Source organism: Ictalurus furcatus, chromosome 4, assembly GCF_023375685.1.
Source record: "Ictalurus furcatus strain D&B chromosome 4, Billie_1.0, whole genome shotgun sequence".
In the NCBI taxonomy this organism is placed as follows: Eukaryota; Metazoa; Chordata; class Actinopteri; order Siluriformes; family Ictaluridae; genus Ictalurus; species Ictalurus furcatus.
The window spans coordinates 29,356,235-29,375,650 of record NC_071258.1 but is presented as its reverse complement, the minus strand read 5'-3'; the positions used below and the strand labels follow the sequence as shown (position 1 = coordinate 29,375,650).

The 19,416-nt window shown below is 43.3% G+C and overlaps 1 protein-coding gene across 1 annotated transcript in view; it reads right to left on the bottom strand.

The window, feature by feature from the left end:
* LOC128606250 (SH3 and multiple ankyrin repeat domains protein 3-like) overlaps positions 1 to 15,212 on the bottom strand; it is an 89,558-nt gene extending 74,346 nt beyond the window's left edge. The window contains exon 1 of the mRNA XM_053622290.1: positions 14,471 to 15,212. Coding sequence (XP_053478265.1) covers positions 14,471 to 14,771 — 301 coding nt within the window. The 5' untranslated portion in view covers positions 14,772 to 15,212. The remainder of the gene's footprint in view (positions 1 to 14,470) is intronic.
* Between the last annotated feature and the right edge of the window lie 4,204 nt (positions 15,213 to 19,416).

The window sequence follows — 19,416 nt, the reverse complement described above, 5'->3', positions numbered from 1 at the left end:
TTGAGATCTTCACTCCACTTTAATAGGAACACTGGTACCTCTACCTATTCATGTAATTATCCAATCACTTAAATAATCTTAAATATGAAATAATCTCCTCATTTGTAAGTCGTTCTGGATAAAAGTTTCTGCTAAATGAATAAATGTAAATAAATAAATACATGTATAACTTGCCAAACTGCATAAATGAGGAGATGAGACTTTAGAACTGCACTCTAAATATGTGCAGATGCTAACCTAACTATGTCTAAAGGCGGAGGCACACGTTCTTAATGACAGAATATCCATGGTGGGTTTTTTATGGTCTATTCTTCTGCTTCACATTTTTGAGAACGCCATACAGTAGCACTATCAGGGTGCCGTGTGTACTGCAGAGGTCTGGAGCTGCTGTGATAGATGGCAGCTCATGACCACTCTGTTGCTCCATGGTCATGGTAGAACTATATGCAGTCTATCAGCTGCTACTGCCAGTCTGTCTTAATGAACTGTCCATCTCTGGCCTCCAACGGCATCCAAAATCCATCCTTACATGGTCCAACAGCCTCCTCACCCCATCCCCACTCATTCTAGCACCATCCTCACCTCATCCCCATACAATCTAACATCATCCCCAACCCATCCCTTTTCACTCCAACACCCTCCCCACCCCATCCCCCGCTCACTCCAACACCCTCCCCACCCCATCCTCCGCTCATTCCAACACCCTCCCCATCCCATCCCTGCTCACTCCAACACCCTCCCCACCCCATCCCCCGCTCACTCCGACACCCTCCCCATCCCACCCCTGTTCACTACAACACCCTCCCCACCCCATCCCTGTTCACTACAACACCCTCCCCACCCCATCCCCGCTCACTCCAACACCCTCCCCACCCCATCTCCGCTCACTACAACACCCTCCCCATCCCCACCCCCGTTCACTACAACACCCTCCCCATCCCCACCCCCGTTCACTACAACACCCTCCCCATCCCACCCCTGTTCACTACAACACCCTCCCCAACCCATCCCCGCTCACTACAACACCCTCCCCACCCCATCCCCGCTCACTACAACACCCTCCCCACCCCATCCCCGCTCACTACAACACCCTCCCCACCCCATCCCCGCTCACTACAACACCCTCCCCATCCCACCCCTGTTCACTACAACACCCTCCCCACCCCACCTCCGCTCACTACAACACCCTCCCCACCCCATCCCCGCTCACTACAACACCCTCCCCACCCCATCCCCGCTCACTACAACACCCTCCCCATCCCACCCCTGTTCACTACAACACCCTCCCCACCCCACCTCCGCTCACTACAACACCCTCCCCACCCCATCCCCGCTCACTACAACACCCTCCCCACCCCATCCCCGCTCACTACAACACCCTCCCCACCCCATCCCCGCTCACTACAACACCCTCCCCATCCCACCCCTGTTCACTACAACACCCTCCCCACCCCACCTCCGCTCACTACAACACCCTCCCAACCCCATCCTCGCTCACTCCAACACCCTCCCCATCCCCACCCCTGTTCACTACAACACCCTCCCCATCCCCACCACTGTTCACTACAACACCCTCCCCATCCCACCCCTGTTCACTACAACACCCTCCCCACCCCATCTCCACTCACTACAACACCCACCTCACCCATCCCTACTCCCTCCAACACCCTCCCCAACCTATCCCTGCTCATTCCAACACCCTCCCCACCCCATCTGCGCTCACTCCAACACCCACCCCATCCCTGCTCATTACAACACCCTCCCCACCCCATCTGCGCTCACTCTAACACCCACCCCACCCCATCCCAACCCCATACCCACTTTCTCCAACACCCACCCCATACCTGCTCACTCCAGCACCATTCCCACCTCATCCCCTTACACAATCCAACACCACCCCCACCCCATCCCTGCCTAATCCAAAATTACTCCAAAGTTCACAAACAGAGAAAAAAGAGCTGCTACTGGAAGCAGATTCTTTTATGTTTCTGTGTTCTGTCCCATTCAAGTGGCTTTTCCCATGGCCAAATTTTATTTGCGTTCCATCTGACCAATGCGTTATAGTACCATCTGATACTACTACAGAAAAGCAAACTGGTTTCATTAGAGTGCTAAAAGAGCTAATGGTTTCAAATGCTTCAGCGGCGAACAGAGTCTATTAACATACAGCCATGGAAACTGCTCTGCTTCTCTTCTTTCCTTGCTCTCTCTAGCTCCCCGAGAAAGATAAAAGAAAGTAGGAAAGATGACAAGCCATCGAGTCTTTTTGCTCTGACAGCATGTAGACAGGTGCAGTAGACCTGCAACCATGCACTCAACCACCTGAACGAGGCATTCTTTTCCATGGTTGATGGGCACCGGGAGGCTTGTGACTCGGTCTTATGTGTTAGGGTGAACAATGTGCAGTTAAGTTGGGAGAAATGGAGACAATGTGGAACATTGCCATGGAGAATAAAAAGATAAAACAGCAGAGAATAAAATTGTTACATCCAGTGCCTGCAGTGGGGTTTCAGTTGGTGCCTACTCAGTTAGTTAATGATGAATAGTGAATAATGAGCTAATTAATTACTTCCTGTTTGAAATACAGAAAAACAGCTCTAGGAACATACAACAAAACTCGAACGTCTGAGTCCACTGCCAAACCGGTTTTATTCAATTGCAGTTTCTTATACATGATATACATATAGTTTTATAATATACATTAAACATATTAATATACATATGAATAAGGTATGTGTGATCTGGAATTCATCTTTATTGTATATAAAGAGATTTTTAAAACAGCAAAAAAACAATAATTGCCACTTAATGAAAACAACAACAACAACAAAAAGCCTTGAATGTCACATGTACTCACATAATCTCACATACGTAGTTGTTTAACTGGGTTGAGATCTGTTGAGTGTGAAGGCCATAGCACATATTTACATCATTTTCATACTCATCAAATTGTTCGGTGAGCCCTTGTGCCTTGTGGGTGGGGGCGGAGTCATCCTCAACAAGACCACACCCATCAGGATCAAAAGGCTTCATCAGAAGATAAAGGTGATGAGTCAGAAGAACTTTGCATTGATTTGCAAAATGAACAAACGCCCCACATCATAACAGAGCCACTGGTTTTCATTTAATTTGTCATCCATATGTGTATCTATTTATAACTAATAAAACTGAGTATTATCAGTGGTAGTAAACTCTAAGACAATGTTACCCTATACAGATGTACAGTACCACCCTGCTATACCATTATTTACCTTAAAGCATATTATTCAATAACTACTGTGAACTATTCAGTAACTATTGTAAAACTAGTATGAAAGGTAGTCTGGACAAGAGTCTGGACCTGCTGATCGTTCCTGTGAGTTTAAGTGTCTTTCCAGTCAGAATAAGGCTGTCGCAGAATTAAACCTCATCTGGCCCACACCCACAGCCTTTTCCAGTCCATCCATGACACTCGGCTTATCAGCACATCAATCAGAGACAGCTAATCGATCGGCTTTTGTGCGTGCCTGTAGTCTGTCCTTGGGAACAGTTAGAGGCTCAGTAAGCTTGGACACTTTGAGCCTAAGACAGGACCAAAGTCTACAACATGCTAGATGTCAAAACTCAAAGAAATCTCAAAGAGTATGTCAGTGAGGCTAAAAAGGATCACACACACACACACACACACACACACACAAAGCTAAAGTTGAACTCCTTGCAAGGAAGGAAATCGACAGTAATAAATCACTATGTGTCTTAAATTTGTTTTTGACCCACAGTCAGAAACTATTCTGGTGGAAGAAAAAAGAGAAATAGAAACGGGGAGAAGAAGAGAGAGTGAGTAAGAGTGAGAGAGAAAGAGATGATGTAAGACATGCATAGTGTCTTGGGCAGGATGTGTCTGGGAGCACAGGGCCATTGGTGTGAAAATATGGGACAGATGAATGTGTGTGTGTGTGTGTGTGTGTGTGAGAGAGAGAGAGAGAGAGAGAGAGAGAGAGAGACAGGTGGTGTGGATGGCAGGGGGCAGTGGGTTGAGAACAGGTAAGGTTATACAGGGGTACAGGTGCTGCACTATTACAAGGAAGTTACGCTGCAGTCGGATCCACATTAACCTTGTGATTAAAGACCCAGCACAAACACACATACAGTATATACATACTAATGCACACGTGGCTACACATGCTTGTATGGTATAGATGCTAAGACTACATGACCTATCAGAGTGCCGTCACTATCGATGGTAACATAGAAACAATGATAACTGATCCTAATAACAAGTGATCTTAATCAGCCATCTGTTAATCAGTACGAAACATCGCTGTGTGCCTGCTCAGTCTATCCCCCATCAAGCTAATAGTAAGCCAATTAATCAAACAGACAAACACACAAACACTTACTCATGTGCGCAGATCTAATCAGTGGTATAAAACAACTCCCTTTCTTCTTTAACAGTGCATTATTAATCATGCAGTAGGGCAGGAGAAAAGAAACCTAGGATAATCAAATGTTTTTTTAAAAAAGAGGGGACCAGAAGGATAGACAAGGAGAACGCGAGAGGAAGAGAATAAAACAGCAAAGAGAATCGAGTATTGAGAGAAGTGGGGAGTGAAAGGATACTCGCACTTAATCAAATAGGGTTTTGAACACACAAATACTCAACGCAGCACTGCTGAACTTGATGGTAGCAATCATGTTGGAAATAGCACTGTGAAGGAATGACTGGGTGGAAAAGATCATGCTAATTTGCACAGCCTTTCACAAAATATATATATTTTTTTGCCAATTTTTGCTTCCCTAGTTCTGTACAGGAGCTCTAAGGCGCCGTGCCAGGTGACATGTATACAACTACAGTATACGTGATGATACCAAATTGAACTACAGGTTGTCTGAGGTGGCTGGCTTTAGTCAAGTACACTGTGTCATAAATCATCACACATCACAAGTCTGACATTACTGAAGAATGGGATGTGGGTTGAGTCATGCATCTATGGTGTGTGGGCACTTATTTATGGTGGAGATTTTGTGTGACTCAGATTTGTCTAGCCACATAGTCCCAGTGCAAAAATAAGGGTACCAATAATGTCCAGGCTGAGTGCCAGTATTTGGGGTAAGTACAAAATTATATCAATTCGTTTTTTTGCCAAATCATTCCTTTAATGTGTGTGTGTGTGTGTGTGTGTGTGTGTGTGTGTGTGTTTTTCAGGCTTTTTCTCCCTCCAAAGGTAATTGTCCTTCTTTTTCAGAACGTAAATCTGTAGTCACAACCCTGCTGTCTGAGTGAGCCAGCTAGCTAAGTATATTTTACTGCATCTTGTCTCGGCCATACATATAACCAGCAGTGTGTTTCAGCCCCGTACCTCATGTTCCGCCCTAGTGTCCTTATGGATATAACTGCGGGCGAATCACTACCTCGGGCGCCTGGGACAAGCAGATTTTTGTGTCCGGGCTATTAGTTTTTAATTTGCAGCGTCCCAGTAGACAAATTCAACAACCAGATAAAAAAAAGTACAGGAAAAAAACCACTCCTTACTGTCTTTCGTAAAGCAAAAGTTTTGTTTTAGAAAGTGGCTATGTTTAAACTTAACGTGCTTCACACTCCTGCAATAGACACGTCCACTGAGGTCCAATCTGACTAACTGATGATTGCTAACGTGATTTATTTTTTTTACTGGGTGGTGTAATTACTGTGCATGGATGACTTTTTAGCAGGTGACAAATTTTGACAAAATAAAGCTCAGTGTAAAGCTGTCATAGAGTATAACTTTCCGGTTAGCACAACATGCAGTCACCTTGCATTTTAAGAGGAAGTAAAGGCATTAGCTAGACTCACATGATGACAAAACACAGCTGAAAGTTTGGTCCACAACTTTTTGTTGAGGGTGACAATGCAATGTGCGACAAAATCATACTCGTTCATTTCCCTTAGTCGGTATTAATTAATTAACTTAATTAGCTAACTAGCTTGTCATACTGTACACTATTACATTACATTAACTACTATATTTTAATGAGTCTTTATTGGTCACATATTGGTTAGAGCACAGTGAAATTAATTTTCTTTGCATATCCCAGCATGTTCGGGGTCAGAGCGCAGAGTCAGCCATAATACAGCACCCCTGGAGCAAAGAGGGTTAAGGGCCTTGCTCAATGGCCCAACAATGGCCCAGAACCCCTGACCTTCTGATCAATAACCCAGAGCCTTAACCGTCAACCCACCACCGCCCCTATACACTGCCTATGACGTTTCCAAGACTGGACTTACCAAAAGGCCACAGCATCCGCATATAAACACTAGTCAACACAAAAGTACAGTTATGCTATGAAAGGGCTGGTGAGACAACATCTGATAATACTACCAGCAGATACAACATCTCCTTTACAGTGGATACACTTCCTGAACACAGTGCACATTCAATCAGTCTAAATCAAAACTAGAGCAAGCTAATTTACATTATCCACGCACATCTTCTTGATATGCCTCTATCTTTACAACACATGTAATAAGCCGCAGTATCTCCTAGCCCGATATGTGTACAAATGAACCAGAGATAATGTACAGTCTTTCAACGCAGACTCTATTACAGCAAGCAGACTCGTCTTCGGTTGAATAGGTTATTTGGCTCCAGGGAAAATTGAAGTTGCAAGTGCTCCCTCAGAGACAACTATATCCCTCCCTAAGTGCCTATTTGGGTCACAAAGTCCAAATCCTGGCCCAATCTCACCAAAGAGAGATTTTTGCATCACTCCAAATGCCACATCATTTGGCAAGAGCATATATGAAAGTGAACCAGAGGCACCTGTTGCTAAGATACAGGAACATGCGTGCTTATTTCCTGAATACAATGACAGCTGCATTCGACATCATGGGTAGAAATTCTGACAATGCAGAAAGTTTGATTTTAGAAAGGAACTCCAAACTATGCATGCGCAAGCATTATAGACTTTCTATATTTATTATACTGAGGAGATATTACACGTTCAGATTCATATACTGCTGTACAGAATTGTTATTGAGTATCCATACACTTCAAAATGCTGTGCTCCGAATGCTTCATATAAAACAGACAATACGACACTGATATAGTCAACAGAAAAGAAGACACGTATGCCTAACAACACAACTATTACTTGGATCTCTGAGCAGATCTGCGAGTAAGTCATGCTTTGAATGCTCAGTGAGTACGGTACTGGGCTATAGCAGTTCCTCAGAGCCGTTCCCATTCTCTCACCCGTTTATGGAACCAAAAGAGCCGATTCTCCTTCATGTGTACTTATTCATCTTCCAGACAGCCATGGAAATGGAACGGCCGCAAATAACAGCCGGATTAGACGTTCACAAACATGATTAATGACTCTGAGACATTCAATGTGTGCAGAATATTAACAATCATGTATGCAACAAGAGACTCTCGACAACAGTGTAAAACCCCAGTATACTGATAGTGATCAATGTCAAGTGAATTGCCTTCACTGAAAAGAGAAGAGCTGGAGTTTGGAGAGTACATGGTTTGTCTTGTTGACCTCAGATAACCTGGACGTCTCAAACTTTCAATAGACTATTCAAGTTTAGTCAGAAACTCCAAGGTGTGAAATGCGGGTTTAAAAAACTATGAGGTATGTGATATTAAAAGAGCAACAATCTAGAAAACACTTTAAGGTCTACTCCTAATGTCCTTTATATCTATTTCTTTCTAAACCTACAGCATGACCACTTTAGAGACATGGTAAAGGGGTATGATTACTTTCATCATCATTGTCCTCAGACTGGCTTTCTAAATATGCCATCAACCGAAAAAAAAGAAGAAGAAAAAAGAAACTGGCATTAAGAATGTGGGAAATGCAACACGGTTACTGAAAAATGTTCTCTTTTATTCTTTTCTCTACCTTAAATAAGCAGCAAGATATACAGTGTGTCTGACATGCATTCACACACACTGATTTGCCATAAAATTAAAATCAGCTTCCTAATATCGTGTAGGTCCCGCATGTGCCACTAAAACAGCTCTGACCCGTCAAGGCATGGACTCCACAAGACCTCTGAATGTGTGCTGAGGTATCTAGCACCAAGATGTCAGCAGCAGATCCTGCAAGCAAGCAAGTCCTGTAAGTTGCGAGATGAATCGGACTTGTTTGTCCAGCACATCCCACAGATGCTCTGGGGAATTTGGAGTCAACACCTTCAACTCTTTGTCATGTTCCTCAAACCATTCCTGAATAATTTTTTGCAGTGTGGCATGGCGCATTATCCTCCTGCAAGAGGCCATTGCCATTAGGGAATACCCTTGTCATGAAGGGGTGTACTTGGTCTGCAACAATGTTTAGGTAGGTCAAAGTAGCCACATGAATGCTAGGATTCAAGGTTTCCCAGCAGAACATTGCCCATCATACTTCCTTCGTCAGCTAGCCTTCTTCCCATAGTGCATCCTGGTGCTATCTCTTCCCCAGGTAAGCAATGCACATGCACCCGGCCATCCACATGATGAAAACATGATTCGTCAGACCAGGTCACCTTCTTCCATTGCTCCATGCTCCAGTTCTAATGCTCACGTGCCCATTTAGGAGCTTTCGGTGGTGGACAGGGGTCAGCAGGGGCACTCTGAGGGGTCTGCGTCTGCACAGCCCCATACACAGCAAGCCGCGATGCACTGTGTGTTCTGACACCTTTCTATCATAGCTAGCATTAACTTTTTTCAGTAATTTGTGCTACAGTTGCTCTTCTGTGGGATGGGACCAGACAGGCTTTGCTCCCCAAGCATATCAAAGAGTCTGTGGTGCCCATGACCCTGTCACCAGTTAACCAGTTGTCCTTCCTTGCATCACTTTTGGTAGGTACTAACCACTGCATACCAGGAACACCACACAAGATCTGCCATTTTGGAGATGCTCAGACCCAGTCATCTAGCCATTACAATTTGTCCCTTGGTGCTTCACCTGGTTTTAATATTATGGCTGATCAGAGTATATAAATAGCTCATCAATCAGATCCTCTAGTGTAGCATCTAGTGGCCTCCCTTTCTTCAGAAACAACTACTGACCTGCATGGCCTGTGAATACAGCTACAGGGAGTCAGGAAGTCTGGAGTGTCCTAGAAGTGCCAGTGTAGACGAGTGCAAAACTGTAAAGACAGACATAAGAGAGTCTAGGGTTTCCAGGACAGTCAAGAGTAGTGCTGTGACTTTATGTTGCCTTTCAACCAATTTGTTAGAGCAGGCAAAACAGTAATTTGTCAGAGTCACGTTGGATGCAGAGCTTATCCCAGGAACACTGAGCACGAGGTGGGAATACACATTGGATGGGACACCACATACACACAAACACACTTCACAGCAAGGGGCAATTCAGAGGAGCCAATCCGCCCACTGAAACAGAAACCAGAGAACTGGGAGGAATAAGTCTCATTATTTCTTAAAATGAAAAAAATATTAGATAAATCTATCTATATCCAGGATGTTTGCAGTGAGGACAGTCTAGTAGAATCCAGGAAGGTCCACAATCCAGAAGTCTAGAAAAGTCCAGAACAATCCAGATCAGCCCAAGCTGGAGCTTCAGCAGCAAAACCGGCTAAAACAGCATTTACATGCTCTACATTTCTCCATGCATTAAAAAGGAATCTGTAAAAGGTTTAATATTCTGGGAAAATGGGAGTTGGGGATAAATGAACAGATCCAAAATAGGAAATTGAGGAAACACTCATGATTACCAAGCAGGGTTTCTTCATGTGCATTTTCCCCAGTGTCAACACCAGACAATGAGAGAGGGAGAACGTGAGAGAAGGGGCGATGAGCAATTCTGTTAGAGAAAGGAAAAGTGTGAGAACGTGTGGGAGATTTCACAGCATGATAGTGTTGGACAACATAAACTGACATGCTAAGCAATCAAAACAAACCTAGTTTGAATCCAAGGAACATATCCTCACCATGACCTCAGACCCTTCTGCCTAAACGACGTGAGCTTCAGTTACGCAGCTATTACAGGACGTGAAGCAATTTTCATTATCTCGTTCTGATCTGTAGGCCCCGAAAATAAGTTGGGGGCGATTAGATTTCACTCCTCATTAATTATTTTTTCAGCCAGCGTGAAAAAAAAAGTGCTTTATAGAATTAGTAACTGCAAACAATGAGACAAGAGGTGAAACCCATTCTGTTCCCAGATCAGTTCCAGATCCTGTTATAGCAGCTTGAGCTCTGAATCTCAGGTGTTCAGTAAAGGTGTGTAATCAGACTGGGGTGCATGTCATTCTACAGCCTTTTAGATGAATTTGCCTGTGCTGCTCTGAAAATGGGGCAGTCACGATGGTTCTCACTATCAGTAACTTCTGCATTAATGAATGCAGATTAGAGGAGGGGTATTATAAATGGATCAGGAGAGTGATGGTGGTGAGATCACGGCCGCTGGGGCTCGGAGCATTCATGAAGCTGGAGAACAATGGCACGGAGCTTTGTTCTATAGTCATGCATGTACAGAAATGGATGGAACAATGTAAAATGTTTTTTTCCCCCCATAAAACATGATCATAGTGAGAAGATCATGATTTGAAATGAACAGTAAGGATGATGGTTTGAGAAAAAAATTGAATTGAAAAAAAATTAATTACTGCTTTGCATGAGGACATCTCTCAAGGCTTTTTTTTTTTTTTTGCAAGTTAGTGTTCAGTAGCTAGTGTTAGCTCACAAGAATGCTTGAACTATTTATCAAGTGCAGACATTGTCCGATCAAAGTGCGTACTACTAAAATGCAGTTATGTGAAAAAATAAGTACACCCCATGGAAATTGTTGGCTTTTTTGACATATTTGGACAAGCAAACATTTGATCTTTGAAACAGTGCCTATTAATGAAGTTGATATATTGAACAAAACCACAAGGAAAATGAGCTTTTTCTATAGAAATATCAATAGATGTGATATTCTTCTGTGGAAAAATTAAGTACATCCTTAGCCTCAGAAGTTAGTATTTCCCCCTTTAGCCATTGTTTGGTGGATTTGCTATTGTGCTTAGGATCATTATCCTGCTGAAAGATCCACTATTGGTTCAACTTCAACTTTTGGACAGATGCCCTCACATTATCTTCAAACACTCTTTGATATGATGCAGAATTCATAGCTGAATTAATGAATGCAAGCTGTCCAGTCCCTGAGGCAGCGAAGCAACCCCAAACCATAACAATTCCACCACCGTGCTTCACAGTTGGTATGAGGTGCTTCTTCTGGAAAGCTGTCTTTGGTTTGCAGCAAACATTTCTGCTGTTACTGTGGCCAAACAACTCTATCTTTGATTCGTCTGTCCAGAGCACATTATTCCAAAAGGCCTGGTCTTTGCCTATATGCTCATTGGCAAACTGTAGTCTTTCAAAGGCTTTTTCCTGGCACGCCTCCCATGCAGGTCAAATTTGTGCAATCTTTTTCTGATTGTAGAAGCAGGCACTTTGACACCAACCATTGCAAGACTTGCTAGCAGATCCTGTGATGAAATTTTGGGGTTCTTGGAGACTTATTTTTGGATCAGACAGGCTGCTCTTGGGCTGAATTTGCTGGGACGGCCAGTCCTGGACAAATTGGCAGTAGTTTGAAATCTGCATCATTTGTAGATGATTTGTAGATGTATTTCAAATAATTTGGTGATCTTTTTAAATCCCTTGCCAGACTCATAGGCATCCACAACCTTTTTTTCTGAAGGCCTTATAGAGCACTTTAGATCTTGGCATGAAGACACACCTACACACCTCAATAACAAAGAAACACCAGACACTAGATATGAGAGGGGTATAAATAAGACAGGTTCCACCTGCACTCCCTAAGCATGTTCTAATCACTGGCACCCAATCCTGAACATATAGGGGTGTACTTACTTTTTCCATGTAACTGATCTTTTTTTAAAATTATGATTATGATTTAAATTATGAAAATGACTACAAAATGTCAGTTTTATGTGTCATGTGATAGAGTGTATCAACTTTATTAATAGGCACTGTTTCAAAGAGGAACAAGTGTTTGCTTGTCCAAATACAGTATGTCAAAAACGCCAACATTTCCCATGGGGTGTACATGAAAAACTTGTCTGTAATTTTAATGATTAATAAAAATAAGTTGCTGCCAAACTGAAAGTCCCCATGAAATCAAAATTGAAGTTTTGTTTGTTTTAGTACGAATATATTCCCATATAGAAGATTCAACATTTACAGTCTCTCTCCACCGATCATTCTGCACTTCATCATTCTGCACTTCAGCTTCTCATCAGATTTCCTGTCCAATCATATGCTCTCTAGAATCTGAAGTTGCCGTTAATGAGCGAAAGAAATCATATTAGCGAGCATGGCTCGTTAACGTGTGTTTGGCTGTTCGATTGCGTGCGTTTTATTCAGTTTTCCAACTGTAAGTTGGTTAAGAAGTAAATGGCTTAAATTCATTCACTTCGAAGAAGGAGGTATTTCTGCCAGCGCACGGCTCTGTGACAGCCATTTTTCTGATGATTCCTTCACCAATTTTGGGATGTTTGCCACAGGGCACTAACTGTCAAGTACAGCTTAGCCCAGGTTGAGAGGAAAGCTAAAAACCACTGGCTACTTTTTTTCAAAGGGGGAGGAGCCACTCCACATGTCCCACCCTGGCTTCTTGTTTCAGATGAAAATTACGTCAACACATCAAATAACGTTGTGCTTTTCAAGACTCTTCATAGGGACTTGAAGAAACTAAATTAGGTACAGATCTGACTTTTACACTATGTTTTCTCGCATTTTCTTGCAACTCTTTTTACTCTAAAGAGATTGAAAAAAAACACAATTTTCACATTAAATCCAGTTTAACTGTACTATGTGCTGAATGCTGTTGGGGAAACGTTTGAAAACTATGATTGTGGGTTTTTTGTTGTTGTTGGTTTTTTTTTTTTTTAAGCATATGGCCCTGTTACGTCAGAATGTTGTGACATATTTCTGGCATATGGATTTGCTGGCAAATTTTTTAACAAAAGGAAATCATAGCATCACATCCACCGGCAGCACAGTGGCTGTCCTGGCACTCGCCGGGTTCACTGGCACCTGCTGCCCAGTACTAAAGCACAGGCATGGGGTGAGTGTGACCTCTGCTGTTCTCATATGGAGGATCTGTGCACAGTATAAATATAGGTGCTTGTGTGTGTGTGTGTGTGTGTGTGTGTGTGTGTGTGTGCGGTTAAGTGCAATTAAGGCTAACATGTTTTACATGAAACAAAATTAAACTGTACAGAACAACAGAAATAAAGATCTAAATGAAGTGCAGGAGAAGACAGACAGTAAGAGAAGAAAGGTGGGGAGATTAGCATGTGTGTGTGTGTGTGTGTGTGTGTGTGTGTGTGTGATTATGAGTGATGATTCTTGTGCAGTAGGATGAATGCAATGTTCTTTACCTTCCAACCACCTGAGTGGTTTACTGTAATGAAGCATGTATGGACATAAGAGCAGAGTAACACATAATACATAGGCCAAGGACATGAGCAATGGTACACACACACACACACACACACACACACACACACACACACACACAAACGTACACACACGCACACAAACATATGAACAAGGTAGAAAGACAGAGCAAGAACCCTTCAGGGTATCTAGCTGAGTTCATTCAAAATTGTTAGTTTCACTCTCTTTCACTCATACACACTCACACACACACACACACACACACACACACACACACACACACTGTACTACAGCGTGTATTCCATTCATTTCTCTGTTCATGATGTCATTTCGATCATTGTTGCACAAGAAAGATATCTCAGACCTTAGAAAAGAATGAACAGTCAGTACTAAATGTAAACACCTCCACTAACCCTCTACGGCTGGACATGTGACTTTACTAGCTACCAGATTAACAGCATACACGGACCACTGTTACAGCACAGTGTATCATATTATACACACATACACACACACACACACACACACACACACACACACACATGCTGCATATCAACTAAGGTATGCACTCTGCATTAGTAAAGTCTACAGAGTAAGTGAGGCGAACAGTCTGGTGTTAGCTAACTGAACCAACAACGTTTATGTATTTTTCATATTAACGTGTAGCTCAGTAACACCTCTCAGACAGGGGCAGAATTAGCACCAAAGATGATTATATGCTACAAGCTCCACCCCCTTTCTTTCCATAGTGCATGATGGGACGGGTTAGGGTCGAATATGAATGATAAAATGAGAGTTATCAGTAAAACATGCAACTTTTTACCTGTTACTATACTTTCTTTTTTCTTTTTTCATAAAACATGTAGTCGGTCAGTGATGTAGACTAACCCCTGATACCCAGAGTAACGTCAGAAAGCATGTTGTGACAAAACTGATCACAGTGTTGACAACACATCATCATATTTCAGTCTCGATACACAGTTTACCTGCTAACACTCCACATCCACATTTCATCCTGTTGCTTAACAAATACATCGACGCAATAGAAAGGACTGACTTGCTCAGAGGCGTGACAGGGAGGCGGTACTAACCTTTGACCCTTTCTCCACGGTTCAGCTGGATCTCTCCCTCTCCCTGGGGTGTGTAGGGCTTCACCACGATGAAGGTGCGCCCGGGCACGGCGCTGTAGAGTTTCCGTTTGGGCCCGCGGGCACCGGCGAGGGTGTGCGAGGGCCCGGCGGGCGGAGGGCTGACATCCCGCTGCACCGTCCCAGGGCTGTAAACAAAAACATAGGTTACCGTGGTGATGCCAGGCAGCTGGTAGCCAAATGCGGTGGTCACTGACATGGTCCCGTAAAGTACGAGCGGGCGTGTGTGGCTACACACACACATAAACAGGTGCGTGCGTGCGCACACACACGCTCGGTGTGTGCAGGTCCTCTTCTCAATAGTCCTGGACCGGCCAGGCCGTCATGCAAAAGCAGCTCGCTGATCTCCCGCTCTTTTCCTCCTCCTCCTCCTCCTCCTCCTCCTCTTCCTCTCCTCTCCTCCCTCTCCCTCACACCCGTTAGCGGCTGCCTGTCGTGCGGCGTGCCGAGAGCTCGGGCGAGCTGGGCATGTCCGCTCCCCACGGCTCTCGCTTGCACGCACGCACACACACACGGGCTCGTGCTGACGCGGCTGCGCTCTCTCGCCGTGCCTGGGCTCACACACTCCCGTACACACACTCCCTCTCTGCACATTCTAACCCGCACGCCAAGCGTCAGCGATGACAACGCGCCGGTGCCGGGGGGTCTGGATTGATTAGCGTGGGGAGTGTGATGTACCCCCCACCCTAAACTGCCAGCCACGCAAACACTAACTCACACACACACACACACACAAACACACACACACACACACACACACACACACAGCTCCTACTGCCGTAATCAACACACGCCCCTCCTCTCTCTCTCTTTCCCTCTCCTCAGACTTCCTGCCCTCCCCTCTCCTGCAATTTCTCTCCATCTCTCTCTCTCCTTCCTTCCACAGCTTGCTAGCTGCTTACCCTCTCTCTCTTCATCCGTCCCTGGTTCTTGTCGAGAGACAGGTTCTGAATGTTAATGCAGCTGCAGGCTGAGTAGCCGCTGCTCTACGTCTGTCTCATTCATCTCAGAGCCTTCCCACTTGCCCATTCATCATGCACACACTCTCACACACACACACATCTCTCTTCCTCCGCTTACAGTAACACTGACAGAATAACCTGTACATCATCCCTAAACGTTTGCTTATCAACGCAACAACAGTTTGCTTCTTTACCCCCTGATTTCCTAACACAATGTCCAGCTGTGATTCTTTCATTCTCCCTCTTGCCCTTTCTCCGGCACTCTCTCTGTCATCTACCAGCATCAAGCTCGTTAACTTTCACCAAGCTCTTATTTGAGTCATTTATGTTCTTTTTTCCTCTATCAGGCTTCCTGTACAAAAAAAAAAAAAAACCGTGATTCATTTACTGTTTTCCTTCACCAGCAAAATCCATCAACACACTCAGACTTCATGTCCCACCTCCCTCCCTCTCTCTCTCTCTCTCTCTCTCCCAGTCTGGATGCTGAACACGGTGACGGCTTTCCAATTACTGCAGGGATGCATGGAGCGGACGGACTGCAGCTTGCAAATGTACAGCAACCAGCGAGAGACGGAGAGAGAGCGAGAGAGAGAGAGAGAGAGAGAAGAAAGAGTGGAGGCAAGAGAATGAGAGGAAACTCATAAAACATAAGAGGATGAGTAAGGAGAGAGAAGAGATATGAGACAGGGCAGAGAACAGAAAGATGGGCTTTTAAGAGATAATGATAGAGAAGGGAATGAAGGCACTGGAAGAGGAGAGAGAGAGAGAGAGAGAGAGAGAGAGAAGGCTGACACAGAGTGAGGGCTCCTGTTGTCACGGTTCACTCTGATTCCATATCGATCAGTGTGAAGTGCCAGTCCATAATAAACAGCATTGAAAATCAACACCCGGCTCTGCAGTAACATCCCATTTCACACACATCAGTCCACATGCACATAGATGTCTGGCTGTGACCTTTTTTTTTTTTTTTTTTGAACTCAGGCCCAGTGCTGAATGCTTCGTTTAATTATACTAAACTAAATATAATCTTACTTAGTTTAATATGCTTCATAATACACGATCCTAAGGGCACTTTCTCATCTATTCATTTCAGAGAGAGCTTACTCCAAATGAGAGAGAAATCGATACTTTCTTTGTGTGCTCTGAAAATTTTTTGGAAAAGGCTCTTATTCACTTCCTGTATTTGTGTCGAGGTTGAATTGAATTGTGAACCGAACCGCATTAAAGTTTGCTTAGTACTAGAAAGTGGTGCTGAAGTCGTTTTTTTTTTTTTTTTTTTGTGTGGTCAGGACATCAGTGAGTTTAGAGTTAACACTTGCATCAAGAGGGTAAATGCACCAGGGCTTCATTCATAAAGATCAAACACTGCTTATGGCACTCTATCCAGACCCTGAGTGAATGCCGTTTTCATATCAGATGAGGTCCAGAAAACCGGAACACGATCTGAAAAATGATCTTTTGAACTCAGATGTGGCCTGCACTGTGTATAAAAGCTGCTTCCAGGGCGGAACATTAAATAACCTGGCATATGATTAATGTTAAATATTTGTGGTGCAAGTGCTTACACTTAGAACACTGCACAAAACGCACGTCTTTTCTGTCAAGTGTAGGTGCTTCTGCATGAAGACTTCTAATCCATCCAGGAATAACACTGTTTATCAAAGTATACAGTCCTCTTCAAAACTATTGGAACGGCAAGGCCGATTCATTTGTTCATTTTTGCTGTAGACTGAAGACATTTGGGTTTGAGATGGATCAAAAGATGAATATGAGAAGAGTTTAAAATTTCAGCTTTTGTTTCCTGGTGTTTATATGTAGATATGTTTTATGACATAGAAAATCTGTGACATCTGTGAAACATGGTGGAGGTAGCATAATGGCTTGGGTTTGCATGGCTGCTTTTGGAACATTCTCACTAATCTTTATTGATGATGTAACTCATGACGGTTGCAGCAGAATGAATTCAGAAGTTTACGGGAACATTTTATCTGCCAATTTACTGAGAAATGCATCCAAATGAATCGAGAGGAACTTCATCATGCAGCAAGACAATGATCCAATAAAACACTGCCAAATCAAAAAAGTCAATCACCAACCCAATTGAGCAGCATATCACCTTCTGAAGAGGAGAAATTCCCTGAAACAACCAACAACTGAAAGAGGCTGCTGTAAAAAGCCTGGAAAAGCATCACAAAAGAAGAAACCAACAATCTGGTTTCAATGTCAATGAGTCGCAGGCTTGATACAGTTATTGATATAATTGTTGATATAGATATAGTCAAAGTGATATGCAACCAAATATTAATTATTATTTACTTTAATTTACATCAAGACTTATCTGTTCCTAGATGTTTGCACACCTAAAATTTGGGTGGTCTGATACAAAAGGTTCTATATTTTATGCTGTTTAACACATCTAGATGTAAATACCAGGAACTAAAAGCTGAAATCCTAAACTCTCGTCTCATCTCCATCTCATATCCAGCTCAAACACAAATGTATTGGTCCAGCTGTTCCAATAGTTTTGGAGAGGACTGTAAATATTGATAACAGTACCAAAGGAACTTTACTGTACTTCCTTTCATTCGTCCTCTGAGCTTTGCTGCACCGTGGCGCTTTTCCTCCACTACACCAGCACTCTAGCTACAAGTGGATGAGCTCCCAAATCTCTCTTCATCCCCCATAGTCTGTCATCTCTCCTACAGCTTTAAGCCCAGTCCTCTCTGTCTTTCTGTCTCTTACACGCACATTTAACTACTGAAAACTGAAACCTAATAACAACACCTACTAAACATGGCAAGAATAGTAGAACAAGAGTTCACTCCTCAACATGATTCATTGTCTATTGTACATCCTGTCTGAAGTTCTAATGAACACCAGCTATGCTTTGGAAACTGAACATAAAAACCCGAAAACAACTTGAGGCAAAAGTCTTGAATTTGGCACGTTCTGTTGTAAACAATGAGTCAGAAGTTTTCTCTTCCGCGTCATAGCTGCTGGAAAGAGCAGACGGATAGACCGGCTGATCCAAGAGAGAGAAGCAGCTCTCCCGCTAAAGCCCCCAGATGCGCCAATCTCCAGAAGAACTCTTTAAGGTCAACAGAGCTTTTGTTTCAGGTGATGGTTTCTCGCCTGTCCACAGCTTTGACTTTCTGTTGCACTGTTGCACGCGGGTGCTCTGGTACACCAAGACCTTTTTCGTGAATAGTCCGTTCTTTCCACCTTTCTTTGTATTTGTATCTTCCACTTTTCATTGTATCTGAGCCCTGGCACTAGACAAAACAATATCTTTTTTCACAAAATGAGGGAAAAACAAGTACTTTTATTACACAAATATTACAAATTATGATCAAGATGGTGGCATGGTAGCATGCAGCAGCCACTATGGGTTCAAAAATATGGAGATATTGTTACCCTTAGCCTGTTTCTTTGGGTGCTTTTAAACCATTAGATCTGTGCTTTGTTCAGAAACAGGGACTTAAATTGTTCAAATGTAGCATTTTCTCTTTGGCTCGGTTAGCCTTCACAAGGTAACATTTCAAAGCGTATCAAAATGCGTTTATGTAAGTCACATGTGAGTAAACTGTCCTCTCATTGGTTAGAATGTGCCTGTTTATGTTCTGGGCTTCCACCCATAGCGGTCATCCATCAAGATGGAGAGACAGCAGCTCCGCGAGCTTATTATGGCTTTCTTTTTTAGCTGTAATTAGTTCAAGTTCAAGTGGCTTTATTGTCATTTCAACCATATACAGCTGGTACAGTACACAGAGAAACAAAACAACGTTCCTCCAGTACCACGAGGCTTCATAAAACACCTTTTAAACTTTTGTGTTTTTGTACATTTTTGAAATATTCGTCAGACCAAATTTTAACCGGGAATTTTACCTCATATTTGGTCCAGGTTAGACCACGATTAATGTTGTGAGC